Raw genomic sequence first — 23,728 nt, forward strand, 5'->3', positions numbered from 1 at the left:
ACCAAAAGTTGCCAAGTTAAAAACAAAATAACAATGCTTTACTGCTGTAAACACGTTTCAGCATAAATAGAAATATCTGGAGATCTATATTGTTTATGAATCGATGCGGAAGTGGAAAGTTCTTATCATACCGCAAACAGATTTATTCTTAGAATGACAACGTAAGGCTAGAATATATTATGCAAAAATGTCAAGCTAACCAAACGAAAGACTTGGATTATAAGAGAGATACGCATGGCAACAGATCGATCGTTTGAATAGATCGGTGTTGATTGAGAAAGTAAAGGGGGCTTATCATCTCGCGGATACGGACGCTGGGCCTCGCGGCAACAGGATGGTGTATACAGACCGATACGTGAGGTGTATACAAACATCTCCCAACTGTACAACAGGACAGGTCTCCTTCAGGGCGAACGTCAGCAGCAGTAACGAATATTACTTAGGTGATCGCGTCACTCTGATACACCAGCGTTACCTTAAACAATAGTAACCATTAGTAGGTTCGTTATACTAACTTCGGTTCAACTCCAATGCTCTCTAACTAGCAACCACGGAACACTTCACAGGGCAGCGCTGTGCATTATAGTCACTCGACACATCACGGCCGACAACTTGGGGACACTACGGCTCTGAAGGCGATGACACGTTTTGATTGCAATGTAACTATGTAATACTTGTGCCGTTAAAGAATCTCCACTGTTTTGAATTATATCAGTTCAAAAACAAAATGTCTAGTTAGCATCGGGAGAATACATATCTGGGGTTTTTTCGTTTGGATATTTATCATTAACTGACAAAATCCGCTTTAATCAATCTCTTGGTGTTTAATAGATTGATAATGGTAAATGATTTCGTCATTTTATGACTTATTGTATTATTTTTTAAATATATGAAAGTTTTTAAAACATTAAGGGACAATTCGAGGAATAGAAGTCGTTTAACCAACTTTTTCATTTCAATAACTGCACAATACGCTATTACCGTAGGATGTGTGTTGGTCATGCATTGTGTCTGTAAACAATAGCCAAGGGACTGTGCATTCTGTTGGACAAGCAACACTACATTGTCTGAAGGTTCCAGTTGATGAAGATACCCACAAGAAGGTGTGTGTGTTCCACTTCATTTCTTGTTGGACATATGACCCATGTCGAATTGAACTTATGTAAGTACAAATATAATTCTATATATATATTAATATGTAAATTTACTGCAGACCCATATAGAATACGTATATAAGTATAAAGCCTTTCTGGAACAGCTTGCTGCAAAAAGCTATGGTTGGCTTGTTATGAAATATATTATTCATAACACACGCGTCCCTGCTCTACTGCACAATCACAAAGATATAGTATAGAACATTCTGCTCTCAAGCCTTTGTGTATCATTTTACCAGTTTTCTGGCTTGTAGAAGAATCACTTTAAACTAACATTACGGTTTAGGCAACGAAATACAATCCAACACAAAGGCGTGTAATCATCTTCTAGGGTGTTAACATATGTTGTACATTCAAAACGCATAGGCATACTAATTATAATAACATTACTTTAAAGTTTAACCGTAACACGTGTGTTGTCATGATTTTACTCTTCAGAATTTTCTGAAAAATACCAGTTTTAAAAGGATGAGTCATGCAATAACTATATACACCATGAGCCAGTTGCAGGGTTTTCTTTTCCGCAGTTTAATTTGTCGTTATTGTGATATATATATATATATACGTCAAATCCGTGATTGTTTAGCGGATCGGTGAGCTTACAAATGTGATCAAAACCGTGTTATTCATTGCGTTTATACTTTTACAATAGCTTTAGTTAAGTCAAAATTGAAAGCATATCCATTATTCAGAATTTCAACTGAAACGCAAAATTCCACTCGCTCACAAAATGGGTATCAACGTATATTTGTTTAAGTATGTGTTTTAGTTTCCAGTAAAGACATGTTTTATACTGTAAAACTGTCAAGAATCGACACAAAAGGAAAGATATTTTTTATGCAAGTGTCAAACTATCTATTATAAAAAAAATATTGGATTGTGTCAGGTGTTTCACTTTCAGACTAATACATGCCAGTATATGCGTTTTTCCTGTAATGTCAAAGCCAGCTCGTTTCAAAAAGGACAGGCGATAAAGAAATGATTATGAATACGGTTTATATATGAAGCGTTGAAATTTGGGGGGAAATGTAACAGTTGACAATTTGTAATTTGAATATGGGGCTTACATTTCTCAAGATGGATACCAAAATGTTACTGAATGATGGAAGATATCCGCAAAGGCAATAACGATATTTCACTAAGGGTCTGTTTCGATCCGTGCGGTGTCGAGAGGACATTGAAGAAGAGAAAGGTCTTCTGCCATTGCAACACTCAAAGTTGAGTGTTTATATCCGTGTCTCCTACATCCATTTTGCTTTCTGTTCGGCGGCGGTATCAATTAGGTTCTGCTTCGTCTGATCCTTGCTGTTGTGAGTACGATAAACCCATAAAAAGATCGAAGTTGGTTTTGGTTCTTTTCATTCCGGTTTTGTGTCGATTTTACTACATGTGACCGCCCAGAACTGTGGTCTTGTATTCCAAAGGAGGTCGTCACCATCACAAATATTTAAATGCAATATGTAATATTTAATCAGATTCCGGGAATATACAACCTTTTTCTAACTTATTAACAACAACATTTAAAGCCAGACGCTTTCTTTGCTTGCGTCCGTCTTACTTTTTTGCGTCCGTCTTACTTTTTCTTCGCGACGGTGTATTTCCCCTAGGCACCAGTCTTCATAAATTGTATTACCTTAGCTAATGTGAGGACGTTAAACCCGACACAAACAAACAATCTCAGCCGCTAACCTCTTCTAGATGCTTTCACACGCTGATGCACATAAAAGTAATATCTGAGCTGCGATGTCCCATGTAAACAAAGCAAAATGCGCTTCCGGTTATAACAATATGAACGAAAAAAGATCAATAATGTAAAAAGTAAACAAATGATGCGGAAGTCACGTTTGACTTTCGTCTTTGGATTAGAAGTTGCCTATTTCGTCGATGAACCATGCTAACGATATTTATTAATAATGAAATTGCAATACCTCATAACGTTTTCAAGGGAAATATCTTTCTCTTACCATGCGTATTAACACTTTTCCCGGTGTGAGAAACTTGTCTCACCTAGTGGTGTGACGAGGGGACTGCACCGTTTATTAAAATTGTATGCATTACGATCAACAAGGAATTGCACCAGTACCGTCAACTTTACATTATGTATATGATAGGGTCAAGAGGGAAAGAAGTACCACCCTCTTGGGGTGAGACGGAGAATCACAGCCATCAGGGAATGATTCTTAAATGCCAAACACTCGGCAAGCCTCGTGTTTAGCAACTTAAGAATCTTCCCCTCGTGTTGAGATTCCCTTATTTTCAATGAAGTCGACGAGCAATATCATCACTACTGTTTTTTTACCATCCAAACGTTTAATAAATGTTTCCTCAGTATCAGCAAATAACTGGACGGCGATGACCGCTTAACGCTATTTTTAAATTTAACAGACGTGCCTCCATGGTGCTATATACACAACATATCAATAATCATAATGATTAAAAAACGTGTATTTCCTTTTAGTGTTCTTTCATGGTGGATAGAAAATCAAATATGAAATAAATTTGCAAGAACTGATCAACCGATGTTTTACGGTTTTCTTTCCAAGGACTTACAAGCACAGAAATGGCTTGTACTATTGCTATGGGGCTGTTGCCCATATTTAACATGCCAGAGAATCTTGGTGGGATTTTGACTTCTTTTTTTTAAAAAGATAGACGCGAAATTGCAAAGATGTTCAACTGCTTTCAGATGTTGGGAGAACATATTGGTTTTTTTTTAAACTGCTTCAAGATGCGGTCCATTAGCAATATTAATGTCCATTGCATTACATGAAAGTAAAGCACGAACTGCTTACGGAGTTCACGTTTATTTCATTGTAATGCATTATCTATGAACCGCATCTGAAATCTGTTTAATACATACAACTAAATACTTATACCTCATCTAGAGAATACATCATAAACACACTAATGATAATCCCCTCGTAAATCTTAATTTTGGTTATTTTTTCTATTGACAGATTTATTAAATAATTTAATTAGTTTTGCTTTTTACGACCTTGATTAAAAAAAATGAAACTTAACATCCGTGCACTAAATCTTCAGTAAAACCACTTTAACCAAAAGGTACGGAATTTTATATAAAACTCACCATTGATTATGACATGCCTTCTATCTTCTATATCATTTTCATTACATGAAATAGATTTTCTTTCTTCTGTAGGTATATTTGTATACCTACTCTTTGTGTCTAGCAAAGTCTTCCATGGTCCCTCTGGTTAGCTTGCTGATGATATGATATGTTGGAGTGTCATGCTAGCACGTGCCGGTCGTGACGTTTCAGTGAGATATCAGTTCAATGTCGTCTGTTAGTGGTGATGTCATAATTATCCGAACACTTTTTTCGTGTGTAATTAACTGTTATGATGACGAAAATAGAAAACAAATGAACAAATCATAACGCAAAAAAATCAACTTTATCACTTTATAAAATCGTTATCTCGTCTTCTGTTTTTACATTATTTGTATGTAGGTAGATTCTGTTTTGCTAATATCGCATTAGTGTGTGTGTACATTGTGTATGTCTTGTTCCATCTTGTCAGATAATCATCTTACATACATGCGGGAGATATTGTGTAGATTAAACTAGTTTGCTTTAGCGAAATATTGAGGGGTTATATTCAAAATTGTAGAAAAAAATGTGTAACTTATATATAAGCATAAGTCTGCAGATACATATCTTCAGTGTTCGTCTCTTTTCCTGCTATTCAACCTTGTTCTGTTCCGAATGTCTAGAGTGTTATGTTTTGATTAATATCAATATATAACAAAGAAATGCATTTCGTTTCAAAATCATGTCAACTCTTTCTTTCTATTTCCTACCACAACGAGAGTTAATACTTATATGTATCTACACCGCCATCTCTTCCTCTCATTTTTATTACTTCGAGAGCCTGAACGATAACTGCATTTCTAACTCGCCCTCTCTCATTTCTATCATCACGAGAACGGTATCTACAGTACTAGTACAATTTGCCCCCTCTCATCCCTAACACAACGAAAACCAAGACAGGTATATTAATCGATACGTGAAACATGTATACTTCCTAACGATGTCAATCTGGCTATATTGTTGTCGGAAAATAGCTCAAACTATAAATAAACGGCGAATCTGTATTTGATAGAGGGTCAGTTAGTAGTTTAAACCTTTAAAGGTGTTGCCCGAATTTTAAACATCAAAACTGGCTCCAGTTATGAAACTACACTATATAACCTTGAAAGTATGTCACAAATACACTATAACCTCGATATTATGTCACCAATACACTATAACCTCGATAGCATGTCACAAATACACTATAACCTCGGTAGTATGAGTCAAATACACTTAAACCTCAATAGTATGTCACAAATACACTATAACCTCGATAGTATTTCAAAAATACACTATAACCTTGATAATATGCCTCAAATACACTATAAACTCGATATCATGCCTCAAATACACTATAACCTCGATAATATGAGTCAAATACACTATAACCTCGATAGTACGAGTCAAATACACTACAACCTCGATCGTATGTCACAAATACACTATAACCTCGATATTATGTCACAAATACACAATAACCTCGATAGTATGTCACAAATACACTATAACCTCGATAGTATGTCAAAAATACACTATAACCTTGATAATATGCCTCAAATACACTATAAACTCGATAGCATGCCTCAAATACACTATAACCTCGATAATATGAGTCAAATACACTATAACCTCGATCGTATGTCACAAATACACTAGAACCTCGGTAGTATGAGTCAAATACACTAAAACCGCGATAGTATGAGTCAAACACACTATAACCTCGATATTACGTCACCAATACACTATAACCTCGATGGTATGTCTCACATAAACTATAACATCGATAGTATGCCTCAAATACACTATAAACTCGATAGCATGCCTCAAATACACTAGAACCTCGATAATATGAGTCAAATACCCTATAACCTCGATAGTACGAGTAAAATACACTACAACCTCGAAAGTATGTCACAAAAACACTATACCCTCCATAGTATGTCACAAATGCACTATAACCTCGATAGTATTTCACAAATACACTATAACCTAGATAGTATGTCACAAATACCCTATAACCTCGATATTATGTCACTAATACACTATAACCACGATAGTATGTCAAAAATACACTATAACCTCGATGGTATGTCTCACATAAACTATAACATCGATAGTATGACCCAAATACACTATAACATCGATAGTATGCCTCAAATACACTATAAACTCGATAGTATGTCACAAAAACACTATAACCTCTATAGTATGTCACAAATACACTATAACCTCGATAGTATGTCACAAAAACACTATAACCTCCATAGTATGTCACAAATACACTACAACCTCGATAGTATGTCACAAATACACTACAACCTCGAAAGTATGTCACAAAAACACTATAACCTCGATAGTATGTCACAAAGACACTATAACCTCGATAGTATGTCACAAATACACTATAACCTCGGTAGTATGAGTCAAATACACTTAAACCTCGATAGTATGAGTCAAACACACTATAACCTCGATAGTATGTCACAAATACGCCATAACCTCGATAATATGTCACAAATACACTATAACCTCGATAGTATGAGTCAAATACACTATAACCTCGATAGTATGTCGCAAATACACTATAACCTCGGTAGTATGAGTCAAATACACTAAAACCGCGATAGTATGAGTCAAACACACTATAACCTCGATAGTATGCCTCAAATACACTATAACCTCGATAATATGAGTCAAATACACTATAACCTCGATAAAGTGCCCCTTATGCATTTGCAAACCCCGACAATTTTTATTTGAAATATCGCCAAACTATTTTTAAGTCTAACATCTAAAACGATGGTCTTGTAAAGCATGCTAACATGACGCTTTTGTACAAGTCTGTCCTAAAGTCGGGAATTTAAAAAATGTGCAGGAACGCCTATAGGACCAGATTGTCAACAGGCCGCAAATCATTTACCATCAGGTACAAGTGTTGGACAACATTAGTATGAAACAGAAGTAATAAGGGGTAAAATAACCAATTTTTGATTTGCGGTTGGAAATATCGTACGACCAAAGTAAAAACAAACTATTGTTTAGACGCATGCGATGGGTTCCCACCAGCTTATTATATAATGAAGTAGGCGGAATGTTTCATTATTGACAAACAAATTAAAATGGCAAAATAAGTGAAATGTGTTAGCGTTCGCCGGGATGAAGAGGGTATATAAAAGTGAATACATTGTAAATAATTCAGATATGATTTCAACGAACGCTGTCTGATGTCAGAACAAACATCAACCATTATCCAGCATCAGTATTTTATCAAATATCACCTCCTGGTTGGTTTTGCTTGTTTCCATTGAATTGTGCACGAAATACCTGAATTATGCACGAAACAATTAAAATATATTTAATAACACCATGTGAATGGTGTGTGATGCCACCATTTACTCCTGTAATAATACGCGTAACAATGAGAACATATGTTGATAAAGACCCTACGAACTGGTAGCTGATTGTCTGTGAGACCTTACCATTTTACATGTAATGACAGCGTCATTAAACTTGCTGTCGATATCGCATGTCACCTGATAATTAGTTCAATGATACATTAACAGGACCATAAAATGAACAGTCTGACTAGGATAGAGAATACAGCACAAAAAACTGATTAGGATGTTAATACAAATGAATGTATCCCTGACAGTACAAGGACATTGATGAATTTTAACCTTCAAATGACTACTGCTCTTGAGGGAATTTATTTTTTAGCCATGTTTGGCATTTAAAATAGGTACGACAACGGAATATAACTTTAAATAGGTAACAGTTGGATTTTCATTAGGGAAAGGATGAGGCCGATAAAAGTGCCATATAAGACAATTTAATTTTCAACCGCCTTCTTCGCCTGGAGTACTGAACAGTTTGTGACCATAATTAGACTAAAGCATGATTTGGACAAGGCGATCATATCTAATATAAATTATCAAGGTGCGACCAATGCGTTGGGTTGACCACGGAACGAAAATTAAGGGAAATATTGCTTCAAAATAATATTCTTTCGAATTGTATCATATATGTTTCAAAACATAACATTAAAATTGAAGTATGAATCAAGTTGATAAACAACGTTTCCTACATAGTAACTGGAACTCATGCGAAAACGGAGATTTCGTCAGTGGATTAGTACATTGTCATATATCAATACATTGGGACTGGTGGTCTGTTCAAATGTAAAATTTCACATATATTACTATTTTTTTGTTTTCTATACAAAATACTTCATTGCTGTAGGTCTTTTTTTAATTTTGACATCTCCTATTACGCGCAATAAAGGCAGTTCAAACAATGTAATGTTTTATTAATACGACATTTCAATATCAATGACCATAAGCATCGAGGACATGTTTTTAAAATCCCCCCAATGAAAATTTAAAAAATCGTGCTGAGCGCTTTTAAGATATGTTATGTTTCGTGCAAGGATAGCTTGTAAATGTACCTTGTAACCCAGCTGCAATTCCCCGTTAACAAATAAGGAATTAAAAACAATCATTGATTGACCTAGCGGTTATAACGGAAGTTTACTCAGGAAGGATACAATGTGTGCTTGGCTTTGCCTCCGTCATTGCCGGATCCCCCATACAGCTATATGTTTTCTGCAGAGAGACAATACCAGCATGTAGTAGACGTGTTGCCGGGGATATCTTGATGCCTACGAATGTATTCATAAACAACCCGCTGTTAGATTTCAGTATCAATGTTGGATATCATTTTATTAATTTGAGATAAAAAAAAAAATCTTCAAAGATATCAAAGTTTCGTACAAAGGCGACGATTCACAAAACATTTGAAATAGTTAAGTTCCAGAAACCAGTTTGCTGACTCGTTGCTTTTGCTGCGTTTCTTATTCTTCTTCTTCTTCTTCTTCCTCTTCTTCTTCTTCTTCTCCTTCTTCTTTTTGATTGATCAAATTAAGGTGACGTTCGAATTTACTCGCATTTGCTGAAAGATGGCACAGCGAGCACAAATGCGACTTTCGGTTCCTGATTGCATCATATTACAATCATAAACTGACTTCTAATTAGTCGACGTTATTGTCTTATTTTGAAACTTTGTCTGAAACAATAGATCGTTAATATATTATCTGATTTCAGCTATTTCTAATTAATTTTGAGAGACATTTTTCAAATAAACATTCTCTTGGTGTGTGATATGATAGGGAGGTGAATAAACATAAGTTGAATGAAATAAGTCGTAGGTTAGCATTGGAAGTTAATATGTGACACAGCATATTCTCTTTCTCTATCCCTCTGTCTGTCTGTCTCTGTCTTTGTCTCTCTGTCTGTCTATCTGTCATTATATCCTGTTTTTAATACGACGTTTTTGTCTTTTCCAATCATGTGTAGATTATGTAACGGATAATATGATTTCTTAGGAATAATTGAAAGTCAGTGGGTCGTCAGACTACATTATAATTATACTGATCATATACAGAATGCTGTTTCTTCTAGAGCTCACGCTATATATGACAGAGGTCAAATAGTTCTACGACTTTATTACCTACTTGACTGCTCTTTTAGTGTTCAAGACTCAATGCGCTTTACTCTCTCTGATGTTCGTATGTGGATCTCGTTAAGAACCCTTGTTGACGTGTGGGGGTTTACCACCCACGTCAAGCTTTGCTGTGAATAAGATTGGAGATAATGGAGTGTAAATCAGAACACTAAATTATCGGTTCCTCACACAAAGTACAAAATGTAACAGAAACTAATTTGATCCTCCAATAAACGACAAGTTTGATTATAAATAGTATAGAACAATATATAACCATGTGAAAAGGTGAAGGTCATACAGTCTTCAAAGGGCACGCCAGTGTGACATACAAGCTTGAAGCGACCGTGACAGAGTTTAATACTGTTCTAGCATGTCACTATGTAAAGGGTGTACATTTTGTATATGACGCCTTCGAAGGCATTATAATGTAATGTTTACTGAACTATATGTGTTGTTTGCTATATGACGTATTCGAGCTAAGTTTTAAGAGGTTACTAGACATTCAAAATGAAACAGAAACTCTTACGTTTGCTTAGTAAGGCAAAAAGTAGTTGCTTTTGGTGAATGAATTAACAGGTTTAGTGCACATAATTCTTTTTTTTATGTAACAGATAGTTTTGGATAAGTGTAATCTCGATATAAGTTCAGACTTAAAAAAGGATTGAACAGGTTTGTTGCCAGCTTCATGCTGGTAACACTAACCTATCAACATCAACATTGAAAAATGCTATTCAATCCTAATATTTACATTCTTAATTTGTAGTCATTATTGACCTAAATATAATTATTTTGTTATATTTTTTATAACTAAATGTCTATGTCGTCAGTACAAACGAGATTACCGATACAAATTTACGTAACCATCATGTTCGTTCTAATGTATGTCTCATTTAATTCTAGGCGTGAGGAGAAGCGTCAAAAAGACGCTGATCAGATTGCGTTCATAGGTTAACAAACGCAACTTTCTTCTCGTAATGCTTATAAAGGAGCTAAGATAAGGAAAATATCACGGATTCATTTACAAAAATATCCAGTATATCGTCTCGACCAAATTGTCATTATGTCAAACCAAACCATAAAGATAAAAGAAAAGATACCAACTATAAATGACATGTACAGTTTTACAAAAAAACTAATTGGGTCACGTACAAGTGAAAAGTTAAAAAATAACTGTTTAATAAACTGAATGCATGTATTTTATTTTCGGTTATGTAAAAGTTTAATCACCTAACGAATGATTATATGTTAACTTTTGACGCGGAAGGTTAAACAGGTGATAATGTCAAAACCTCAACACATAAAGAAATTTGAAAATGTATAAATGTTATCCAGCGCCACCTGTCGTCAGCAGCTGCCATCCCTGACGTCAAAGAACAGTGCTTATTCTGATTTATAAAGTTATTTTGATTTGAAATCATCTTTCTCCTCTATTTCTCCTTTTAGATCTGTCGTAAACATTAACTCATTCACCCCTGAAATTTCATAACGAACTATTCCAACCTTTGAATTGGAAGAGTTCAAATGTGTCTTCAGGGGTGAATGAGTTAAGATTTGTGGTGGACATTAGCTACGTGTAGGAAATATAAGCCGTGTAATGTGTTAACGGCTTACGAGGGGAGTTCAGCTTGTTCCACAACACCAGTAATCCTACTTGTAATACCCTATCGGCACTTTTCACAGAGGAGATATTGATCACCTATTGAACGGGAATACAGATGTACTTAATTGCACCAGCCCCGCTATACAATGGTTCATCGTGGAGACGTCCACTTATTGAACTTCACCACTCCCCAAACGCTTCCCCACCTAACCACCAATATAGTAAATGAATGACTGCAAACATGTAAGTAGCAACCTCAATCGAATTTAGACTTTTATAACAATTTTGCAGAAATACTAACGGACCTTAAATCTTTCATTGATCTGTAAAGATGGCTGACTTCTCAGAATTGTACAAAAAGTTTAATAGATTAACCTTTTCATTCATATATTGTTACTTTAGGTCTGATGGAACAAGGCAATGCCTTATCTGGCAGAAGTCATATGCATAAAAATCTACAAACTAAAGTAGAAAATATGAAATTTTTGATATTGTATATTGTAGCATAAAACTATTATGTTATTAGTTTAATATATTCACGAACGAGAGATGTTTGTAACATGTTATACATAACTAGATATAGTAGGTGCATTCTTCAATCTCTCAAATGTAGCTCAATTAGCATACCAACTTTTCATAGGACCAACTGAATGAGTCCATATTGATAAAAAATCTTCATACAACTACTGTTTAATATGTAAAGTTTGCTTTGAAGTGCATTTACATTATGCAAAAATATTGGTCAGATCGTAAAACAGATTTGAATATGTTGTCGTATGATGTAACAGTTGATACATGTACATAGACAGATCTAACACACGACGTGTATATCAAAAGTTATTGTGTTTTCTATATCTGATTTAGACACTGGCCTAATGACAGATATAATTTATGATGATATATCCTTTACAAAGGGACTCTGATTATACGACATGTTTAAAATGCTGGTCACGTGATTAAAGTCTGTCTGGAACGATAAATCTGTGGTATGTTTATGATTATTTAAGGCAAAAATATTCGACAGATTATTACCACATTTGTATGACTCACGTTCTGTTGGATGTCCAAATATATAATAGTGCTGTATTATAGATATAAGTAAGCATGGTAAAGAAACACGATATGTATGTCGTGTCATGTTATTGCACTTCAAAGCATTTTCACTGAAGTGTACTACAGCGCCAACACACAGATACGATACTAAAGCGCGAATGTACTATACATTAATGTGGCGTCATGATAAACATACTTCTAAGCAACCTATTATCGACAAAATACATTTTTCAAGAAAGATTTTCATTGATAAACATTTTCATTGATAAACATTTTCATTGATAAACATTCTCCCGAAACTGTTTTACAAGACAATACAGAGGGTGCCATTGACGTTGTCAGTAAACTTTTAGATCCATTCCTATAATATATCATAAAGCTTTATGTCAGTGTGTCTGATAGGATCATACTGATCACATAACGGGGCAACAAATCATCATATTACATGTACCCTCATGTTTTCAGGATCTAGCCTGTCTAGAACTATTGGTACCAAAACCAACAACTGTAGTTACGAATGACCGAAGCAGACGACAACAATGGCGTGTAAACCTGATCAACTCTACTATTATATTATTGATTTGAATGATTGATATATGTCTTCGGCACAAAAACAAATATTAACCTTGAAGAAGGGATTCACGATTCTTGTTTCTCTGAGGTAATCATGTTTCACGAGGGCATCTTGGTTTCTGTAGTTGGGACAAATATATAGGTACAGATTTTATCAATACGTTCATAAGACTTTGATTCAAACCCATTCCTTTGACATATACATATATATTTGTTGATAAAGAGTATCCTCATGAAAACTAGTGGCTTTGGAGTTCAACATTTTAATGATAACCTCGGATGGAATAATATTTATCATATTAAGAACCACACATCAGCTTAATGTCCATTATTTACAAGTGGAAGTGATTTTGCATTATCATGCATTCAAAAATGATATTCTTTGACCTGTAGGCTCTTTGTCGGGTGCCATGTTTATATCATAACGAGATTTTTTTTATTATTTTAGAAAATGCCAACTAGAATGAATGCAGATTTTGGAAATTACCTAATGTATATCATTTATATCAGTGCGGCTGTCAAGTCAAACTTATTGTTTCCTATAATTTTATATTCACTTCAAATAATGTTAGCTTATAATTATGTTTTCTTGTAATTAAACATCCTTCATGGACGAGTAACTCAAGTACCATTATAGATTTATCAATATAGTTATCAATCTGATATTTGGACGTCGGTATGGGGTTCGAATAACTGAACAAACGCACCGACACGTAACAGTTTTATAGGTTAATATTGATAAACTTCATGTCGGTATAACTTTTATTCAACCGTTTATTTAAGGCCAAAACAAATGTGTGTTTCATGTATCCCGACCTATCTTGGATGTACCTGCCGACCCTAAAACATTAGCAACCTACTAGTATCTAAGGTTTATTTACTAGCTATGCAAAGCTTATAGCCACTTATTAAAATGCACTTTCTCCAATCTTTCTGCAATCCCTTTGCGATATATGCATATATACCCTACCAACAGTATACCTTGTATGTGCCTTGACTAACTCAACCTGCGCAAAACAATTTAGCCGAGAAACAAGTACCTTATCTCTAATTGTCTTCCATGGATATATATTTGTGTAGCCTTTTACTTATTATGTTGTATTTAGGTCGGTCCAATGTATGTGTAAAAGTTCGGCATATTGTGCAATTTCTCCTTGAGTGAATGCTGATGGTTCCTGACTACTATATTTTATATCCTGTATCTTAACCAACAGGATTCTTGGGTCGTAATAATATGGGTCCGTGTTTTGTCTTATATATATTGTTTAACGTTCTATTAACAGCTAAGGTCATTTAAGGACGTGCCTTATTGTTTGTTGTGAAAGCGTGCATGTGTGTATGTATGCCGGACAAAGAGTATGTTGATGAATTTCACTCCGTGTGATAGCATGGGTCTGATGCCGACTTTATAATGCTATCTCACTGAAATCCCATGCCGAAGACACCCAGTGCAGCATTCCTCCCGGTCACATAATGCCATTACCCTTAATGCTGAACGTTAAGCAGGGAATAGAGGGGACCAAAGCAAATCCCCAATTCTGCAGGGGGTTCCCACATTAGTCGGGGTTCTATGATGGTCACACTATTGGGATATTAAATATTCAGACTATATACAATTATTCCTCCTGCAAATTCAAACACAAACAAATCACCTTTTAATTTTTCGTCTTTTAACCCACGTTGTATTACGTTGGTGTTGACATGTGCCCAGGTTTATTTGATGATGACACACTTGCATATAGGTATCCCCTGCTCCCTTTCCATGTCCTCTCTCTCTCTCTCTTCTTATGTGTTGTAATTAATATTTTACTTTCCCTTTGTAATCTTCTAGCAACCTGTCTTTGTAATTCCCTTGGTAAATCACCTTCAACGGATTTCTTGTGTGTATACCTCTTACCCGTGATGGACAGAGAGAAGAAAGCAATCATGATCTATGTTTCTAAGGGGAATCTAGTCAGGGACAAAAAATTAATATGTATTAAATCACTGAATCGGATGCAATAGTATATGTTGTGTACCCAGCAATTTGCCCTTGGGTGAATAGCATCCGTTTTAATAATTAACGTCGATATCCTTATAGTTCAACAGTGCTCCGAAAATGTAAACAATAATTGTTGTAGGTTGGGATGGGTTTAAACAAAAGTGACATCGTTTTCGTCGGTCTATATATTTTAATTATAGCTGTATATTATATTGCTGTACTTTTGATGGATGAATATGATATTGTAATGAAAGTCATGCATCATTCGAATTATATTATTTACTACTACGTGTAGGTTCTTTGGTTCAAAATGATTTATTTACTCATAAAAACTTACCACGAACACCCAATAGACAGACATAGAGACAGACGGACTAACAAAGACCCAACAGACAGACAAAGAGACAGAAGGACTTACAAAGAACCGGGAGACAGACATAGAGACAGAAGGATTAATAAAGACCCAGGAGACAGACAAAGAGACAGAAGCACTGACAAACACCCAACAGACAGACATAGAAACAGAAGGACTGACAAACACCCAACAGACAGACAGAGAGACGGAAGGACTAATACAGACCCAGGTGACAGACAAAGAGAGCGAAGCACTGACAAACACCCAACAGACAGACATAGAAACAGAAGGACTGACAAACACCCAACAGACAGAGAGACGGAAGGACTAATAAAGACCCAGGAGACAGACAAAGAGACAGAAGGACTAACAAACACCCAACAGACAGACATAGAGACAGAAAGACTAACAAACACCCAACAGACAAACATAGAGACAGAAGGACTTACAAAGAACCGAGAGACAGACATGGAGACAGAAGGACTAACAAAGACCCAGGAGACAGACAAAGAGACAGAGGCACTGACAAACACCTAACAGACAGACATAGAAACAGAAGGACTGACAAACACCCAACAGACAAACAAAGAAACGGAGGGACTAATAAAGACCCAAGAAACAAACAAAGAGACAGAAGGACTAATAAATACCCAAGAAACAGACAAAGAGACAGAAGGACTTACAAAGAACCGAGAGACAGACATAGAGAATGAAGCACTAACAAACACCCAACAGACAAACATAGAGACAGAAAGACTAATAAATACCCGAGAGACAGACATAGAAACAGAAGGACTAGCAAAGACCACACAGACTGACATAGAGACAGAAGGACTAACAAAGAACCGAGAGACAGACATGGAGACAGAAGGACTTACAAAGAATCGTGAGTCAGACATAGAGACAGAAGAACTTACAAATACCCAACAGACAGACATAGAGACAGAAGGACTAACAAAGACCCAACAGACAGACATAGAGACAGAAGGAATAATAAAGACCTGATAGACAGACATAAAGACAGAAGGACTAACAAAGAACCGAGAGACAGACAAAGAGACAGAAGGACTTACAAAGACCCAGGAGACAGACAAAGAGACAGAAGGAATAATAAAGACCTGATAGACAGACATAAAGACAGAAGGACTAACAAAGAACCGAGAGACAGACATGGAGACAGAAGGACTTACAAAGAATCGTGAGTCAGACATAGAGACAGAAAAACTTACAAACACCCAACAGACAGACATATAGACAGAAGGACTAACAAAGAGACAGAAGGAATAATCAAGACCTGATAGACAGACATAGAGACAGAAGGACTGACAAAGAGACAGAAGGACTTACAAAGACCAGCGAGACAGACAAAGAGACCGACGGACTAATCAAGACCCAAGAGACAGACATAGAGACAGAAGGACTAACAAAGACCCTACAGACAGACATAGAGACAGAAGGATTGACAAAGACCCGAGAGACAGACAAAAAAAACAGACGACTAACAAAGAACCTAGAGACGGGCATAGAGACTGAAGGACTAACAAACACCCAACAGACAGACATAGAGACAGAAGGACTGACAAAGAGACAGAAAGACTTACAAAGACCAGAGAGACAGACACAGAGACCGACAGACTAATCAAGACCCAAGAGACAGACATAGAGACAGAAGGACTAACAAAGACCCTACAGACAGACATAGAGACAGAAGGAATAATAAAGACCTGATAGACAAACATAGAGACAGAAGGACTGACAAAGAGACAGAAGGACTTACAAAGACCCGAGAGACAGACAAAGAGACAGACATACTAATCAAGACCCGAGAGACAGACATAGAGACAGAAGGACTGACAAAGACCCGAGAGACAGAAAAAGAGACAGACGACTAACAAAGAACCTAGAGACGGACATAGAGAATGAAGCACTAACAAACACCCAACAGACAAACATAGAGACAGAAGGACTAACGAAGACCATTCAGACTGACATAGAGACAGAAGGACTAACAAAGAACCGAGAGACAGACATGAAGACAGAAGGACTTACAAAGAATCGTGAGTCAGACATAGAGACAGAAGAACGTACAAACACCCAACAGACAGACATAGAGACAGAAGGACTAACAAAGAGACAGAAGGAATAATAAAGACCTGATAGACAGACATAGAGACAGAAGGACTGACAAAGAGACAAAAGGACTTACAAAGACCAGAGAGACAGACAAAGAGACCGACGGACTAATAAATACCCGAGAGTCGGACATAGAAATAGAAGGACTTACAAACACCAAACAAACAGACATAGAGACAGAAGGACTAACGAAGACCACACAGACTGACATAGAGACAGAAGGACTAACAAAGAACCGAGAGACAGACATGAAGACAGAAGGACTTACAAAGAACCGTGAGTCAGACATAGAGACAGAAGAACGTACAAACACCCAACAGACAGACATAGAGACAGAAGGACTGACAAAGAGACAGAAGGACTTACAAAGACCAGAGAGACAGACAAAGATACCGACGGACTAATCAAGACCCAAGAGACAGACATAGAGACAGAAGGATTGACAAAGACCCTAGAGACAGACAAAGAGACAGACGACTTACAAAGAACCTAGAGACGGACATAGAGACTGAAGGACTAACAAACACCCAACAGACAGACATAGAGACACAAAGAATTACAAAGACTCGAGAGACAGACATAGAGACAGAAGGACTGACAAAAACCCGAGAGACAGACAAAGAGACAGACGACTAACAAAGAACCTAGAGACGGACATAGAGACTGAAGGACTAACAAACACCCAACAGACAGACATAGAGACACAAAGAATTACAAAGACTCGAGAGACAGACATAGAGACAGAAGGACTAACAAAGACCCAAAAGACAGACATAGAAACAGAAGGACTTACAAAGACCCGAGAGACAGACATAAAAATGGAAGGACTTATCAAGACCCACCAGACAGACATAGAGACAGAAGGACTGACAAAGTAATCAAGACCCAAGAGACAGAAATAGAGACAGAAGGACTAACGACGACCACACAGACTGACATAGAGACAAAAGGACTAACAAAGAACCGAGAGCCAGACATGAAGACAGAAGGACGTACAAAGACCAGAGAGACAGACAAAGAGACCGACGGAATAATCAAGACCCAAGAGACAGACATAGAGACAGAAAGCCTAACAAAGACCCGAGAGACAGACAAAAAAAACAGACGACTAACAAAGAACCGAGAGACAGACAAAGAGACAGACGACGAACAAAGAACCTAGAGACGGACATAGAGACGGAAGGACTAACAAACACCCAACAGACAGACATGAAACAGAAGGACTTACAAAGAACCGAGAGACAGACAAAGAGACAGACGACGAACAAAGAACCTAGAGACGGACATACAGAAGGACTAGCAAAGACCACACAGACTGACATAGAGACAAAAGGACTAACAAAGAACCGAGAGCCAGACATGAAGACAGAAGGACGTACAAAGAATCGTGAGTCAGACATACAACAGACAGACAAAGAGACAGAAGGACTAATAAACACCCAACAGACAGACATTGAGACAGAAGGACTAACAAAGAACCGAGAGCCAGACATGAAGACAGAAGGACGTACAAAGACCAGAGAGACAGACACAGAGACCGACAGACTAATAACGACACATGAGGCAGACAGAGAGACAGAAGGACTAACGAAGACCCAACAGACAGACATAGAGAAAGAAGGACTGACAAAGAGACAGAAGGAATTACAAAGACCAGAGAGACAGACACAGAGACCGACAGACTAATAACGACACATGAGGCAGACAGAGAGACAGAAGGACTAACGAAGACCCAACAGACAGACATAGAGACACAAAGAATTACAAAGACTCGAGATACAGACATAGAGACAGAAGGACTAACCAAGAACCGAGAGACAGACATGAAGGCAGAAGGACTTACAAAGAATCGTGCGTCAGACATAGAGACAGAAGAACTTAGAAACACCCAACAGACAGACATAGAAAGAGAAGGACTTACAAACACCCAACAAACCGACAGAGAGACAGTAGGACTAACGAAGACCACACAGACTGACATAGGGACAGAAGGACTAACAAAGAACCGAGAGACGGACATAGAGACTGAAGGACTAACAAACAACCAACAGACAGACATAGAGACACAAAGAATTACAAAGACTCGAGAGACAGACATAGAGACAAAAGGACTTACAAAGACCCAAGAGACAGACACAGAGACAGAAGGACCGACAAAGACCCGAGAGTCGGACATATAAACAGAAGGACTTACAAACACCCAACAAGACAGAAGGACTGACAAAGAGACAGAAGGAATTACAAAGACCAGAGAGACAGACACAGAGAACGACAGACTAATCAAGACCCAAAAGACAGACATAGAGACAGAAGAACTTAGAAACACCCAACAGACAGACATAATTGGTCATCAGACATACACCCAACAGACAGACATAGAAACAGAGGGACTTACAAAGACCCGAGAGACAGACATGAAGACAGAAGGACGTACAAAGAATCGTGAGTCAGACATAGCGACAGAAGAACTTACAAACACCTAACAGACAGAAATACCGTCAGAAGGAATAATAAAGACCTGATAGACAAACATAGAGACAGAAGGACTTCCAACAGACAAAGAGACCGACGGACTAATAAATACCCGAGAGTCGGACATAGAAGAACTTACAAATACCCAACAGACAGACATAGAGAAAGAAGGACTGACAAAGAGACAAAAGGACTTACAAAGACCCAAGAGACAGACACAGAGACAGAAGGACCGACAAAGACCTGAGAGTCGGACATAGAAACAGAAGGACTTGCAAAGACCCGAGAGACAGACAAAAAAAACAGACGACTAACAAAGAACCTAGAGACGGGCATATAGACTGAAGGACTAACAAACAACCAACAGACAGACATAGAGACAGACCGACTAACAAAGAGACAGAAGGGAAAATAAAGACCGGATGGACAGACATAGAGACAGCAGGACTTACAAAGACCCGAGAGTCAGACATAGAGACAAAAGGACTGACAAAGACCCAAGAGACAGACACAGAGACAGAAGGACTGACAAAGACCCGAGAGACAGAAAAAGAGACAGACGACTAACAAAGAACCTAGAGACGGGCATAGAGACTGAAGGACTAACAAACAACCAACAGACAGACATAGAGACACAAAGAATTACAAAGACTCGAGATACAGACATAGAGACAGAAGGATTGACAAAGACCCGAGAGACAGAAAAAGAGACAGACGACTAACAAAGAACCTAGAGACGGACATATAGACTGAAGGACTAACAAACACCCAACAGACAGACATAGAGACAAAAAGACTTACAAAGACTCGAGAGACAGACATAGAGACAGAAGGACTAACGAAGACCCAACAGACAGACATAGAAACAGAAGGACTTACAAAGACCCGAGAGACAGACATAAAGACGGAAGGACTTATCAAGACCCACGAGACAGAAATAGACAGAAGGACTTACAAAGACCCGAGAGTCAAACATAGAGACAAAAGGACTATCAAAGAACAAACAAACAGACAGACAGACATAAAGACAGACAAAATGATATGTTTCACATTCATCTAACAACTCTACATCATTCCTAACATGTTTTAAGATGCAGCCAGTCTATGTTGTAGTATACATGTTGTGAAAGACAACCTTGACGTATAATTAGCGCAGCTTGAATATTTAAAAAGTAGGATAAAAGCTGCCTGTTCTGGGTATCAATACAAATATCGTGTCTCCCAAGGTAGACGCTTATCATAATTAAAGCACTTCAGTCTTTGGAAACAAAGCAAAATTACAAAGCCTGATCTGGAACTGTTTACTACCAAAGAGGGTTCATGTCGTAGAAATATGATTACGGTCGTCAACTTTACAAGATCAAAGACGAGATTACACTAAAACATGACGTGCTTTATTCATTTCTAACATAGCCTACAATTGACCTTATCCGGTAATCATATACATTTTAAAAGTGTTCGGACTTATGTCCTCCATAAATGTGATACTGACTCCGTATCCTTTTCTTCTTGTTTTTTGAACGGATCGATTTAGAACCGTAAATCATTGTCACCAAGACCAATGAGAACGCACTTGTCATTCAACAACGTTATAATTATATCAGCTGGGGTTTTCGTTTGAGGTACTTGTGTTACTCTATTGTACCTTATTGATATACGATCGAAATGTCAATGATGTGGGAAATATTAGAGACATGACATATGTTATGTTTAAAAGGTAATTATAAACCAATAGAAAGGTTGTCCACATACTGTTACACACTGTGGGGGAGTGAGTGGGTTTAATTATAAATCGTCATGTACAAAATGTAATTAGGTATTATAAAGGAGCGTTTATTCAATTATCGTTTTCTTAGAATTTCATCTCGACGGGATTAAAAGTAAGGACTGCTTATATGTTGGTGATATTCCAACATACATGTATTAGCAATAAAAGTAAACAAAATTACAGCTTTTGTTTAGATAATTCGTTAAGTGTTGTGTTTGTGCTCAATATTTAAACAGAATTATTTTATTTATTTATCTTTTGCACGTTTGAACAACCTATAATTAAAGTTAATCGAGTCTGCAGAATTAATCACCATTTTTCATGATTCATCATCCAACATTTTGAAATGCATGTATGACAGAAATAATGTAAGATATTGATAGTGTATGACATAGAAAACTTATGACGGGGAATGTGTATGATATGAAAGGTAATTATAGGTATAATGTTTTAAACCTAATCAACATCTCAAAAATGACTATAAAACATGGTATCCATCATGATACAATCTTACGCGACCGTTGATAATCCTTTATATTATTTATACATTAAGTCCCCAACCACGCTAACATGCGGCCAACAAGAGTGATTAATATAATATAGTTGTAGTAACTTGTTTCATAATTGCTGTAAATAAAAAAGTTTGTTTTTTAATTATAAATTGGTTAATTACACAACAGATATATAAAACCCTCTGGGTGCCCCACAGACATTTGTGACGCTATTGATAATGTATAAATGATAGAGTGAAACACAAAACTGCTAAACGTGTTACTACATGTATATATGTAAAAAAGTCGTACAGAGTCGACCAACCTTGATAGGACTAAGCAGACAATATGAGAGGTATAATTGTTATTGATCAATTTGTTTTCTTGTTTAAAATGAGTGTATGTAGACGGAATTGATCATTGGTTATCACATATCAACAGCAGAACGTCACATCTGTTCTTTAATGCTAATTTGAAGATTCGACGGGGATTTGGAAATCCCCATTCAAGTACATTTTCTTTTACTAGTAGGGCAGTGCTGAAACAGAAGATCTTTTTAGTGAGTATGTCCTTCTTATATCTCATCATTCTCATGAATTTTCGGAGGTGGTAGACTGATGTTTAGCATTTGGTCGTATGCATTTCTGAGGCGAAAATATTTGTTCCATTTACCGTGGTGTTGTGCAAAAACAAGTGGACGTAAAAGAAGACATCACGATATTTTATACGTTGATCAATAGTCACGTCATTACCTCTTCACAAAGTTTAGATCTATTTTAATGGGACAACTAGTCACTTATTTTGAAAAAAAAAAAAAACATTTATCTGTAAGTGGACGATTTGTTGACTGTTGAAGTTGGCTGGTTCATATATGTATCAATGTGCGTAATATTCAGGAAGTATCCAGGTGATTTAAGTGTGACATTGTGTCAACAGACAACGATCGTCGAGTTAGCTGTGAGCCTCAGTGAAGGACTTGACATTAGGCTTGTCGCTAGTCTTTAATTGAAGAAAGTGGTATCCGCTGACCATCTATTGGAATATATGTTGACCGCTGATCATCTAATGAAATAGGTGCTGACCGCTGGTTTTCTTTTGTAGTAAGTGTTGACCAATGGTCATCTAATGAAGTAAGTGTATTTCACGTCCGTAAAATTTGCGTCGCGTTTTGGAGGTTTCTGAGATAATTATGATGATTGGAATAAGAGAAAAGTACTCGTCCATGCTCATTGGTGTAGGAATGGAAAATTCTACCAATGGAGTTTCAAACTGGGTAAAACCAAATGTTTGCCAATTTGTAAATTCTAACTGTGCAATTGGCCTTTCCTAAATCACATTAAAGAGTATTTATTTCTCTTCCAATTTACCTGAATTATCTTGGAAACCTCAAAAAGGCGTCGTAATTTCCGCATTGCGGCATTGCAATTTCCCCGCTTTTGTGACGTCACGTCATTGATACATCATGCACTTGAAAGTGAGAGTAATATAGAAATTCTTAAACCCCATTTCTTAAACTGGAAATTTCTGGCATAATTTTATACTTACAGGTATTTTTAAT

The 23,728-nt window shown here is 36.8% G+C and overlaps 2 protein-coding genes across 6 annotated transcripts in view; both read left to right on the forward strand.

Moving 5' to 3' along the window:
* Nucleotides 1–297: 297 nt before the first annotated feature.
* LOC110467108 (cholecystokinin receptor type A-like) overlaps nt 298–23,728 on the forward strand; it is a 56,022-nt gene continuing 32,591 nt past the window's right edge. The window contains exons 1-2 of one of the 5 annotated variants that reach the window (XM_021524027.1): nt 298–659; nt 987–1,162. The gene's annotated coding sequence lies outside the window, so the exon portion shown is untranslated. Of the gene's footprint in view, nt 1,163–11,483; nt 11,588–22,612; nt 22,734–23,728 lie in introns of those variants that run through there. The other 4 variants (XM_021524026.1, XM_021524030.1, XM_021524029.1 and 1 more) reach the window with 4 other exon arrangements.
* Nucleotides 15,262–15,843, forward strand: LOC110467116 (U1 small nuclear ribonucleoprotein 70 kDa-like). Its single transcript, XM_021524048.1, has one exon. The coding sequence runs from the start codon at nt 15,262–15,264 to the stop codon at nt 15,841–15,843; it is 582 nt and encodes a 193-aa protein (XP_021379723.1).

This window comes from Mizuhopecten yessoensis, unplaced genomic scaffold (genome assembly GCF_002113885.1).
Source record: "Mizuhopecten yessoensis strain PY_sf001 unplaced genomic scaffold, ASM211388v2 scaffold11161, whole genome shotgun sequence".
NCBI classification, from domain to species: domain Eukaryota; kingdom Metazoa; phylum Mollusca; class Bivalvia; order Pectinida; family Pectinidae; genus Mizuhopecten; species Mizuhopecten yessoensis.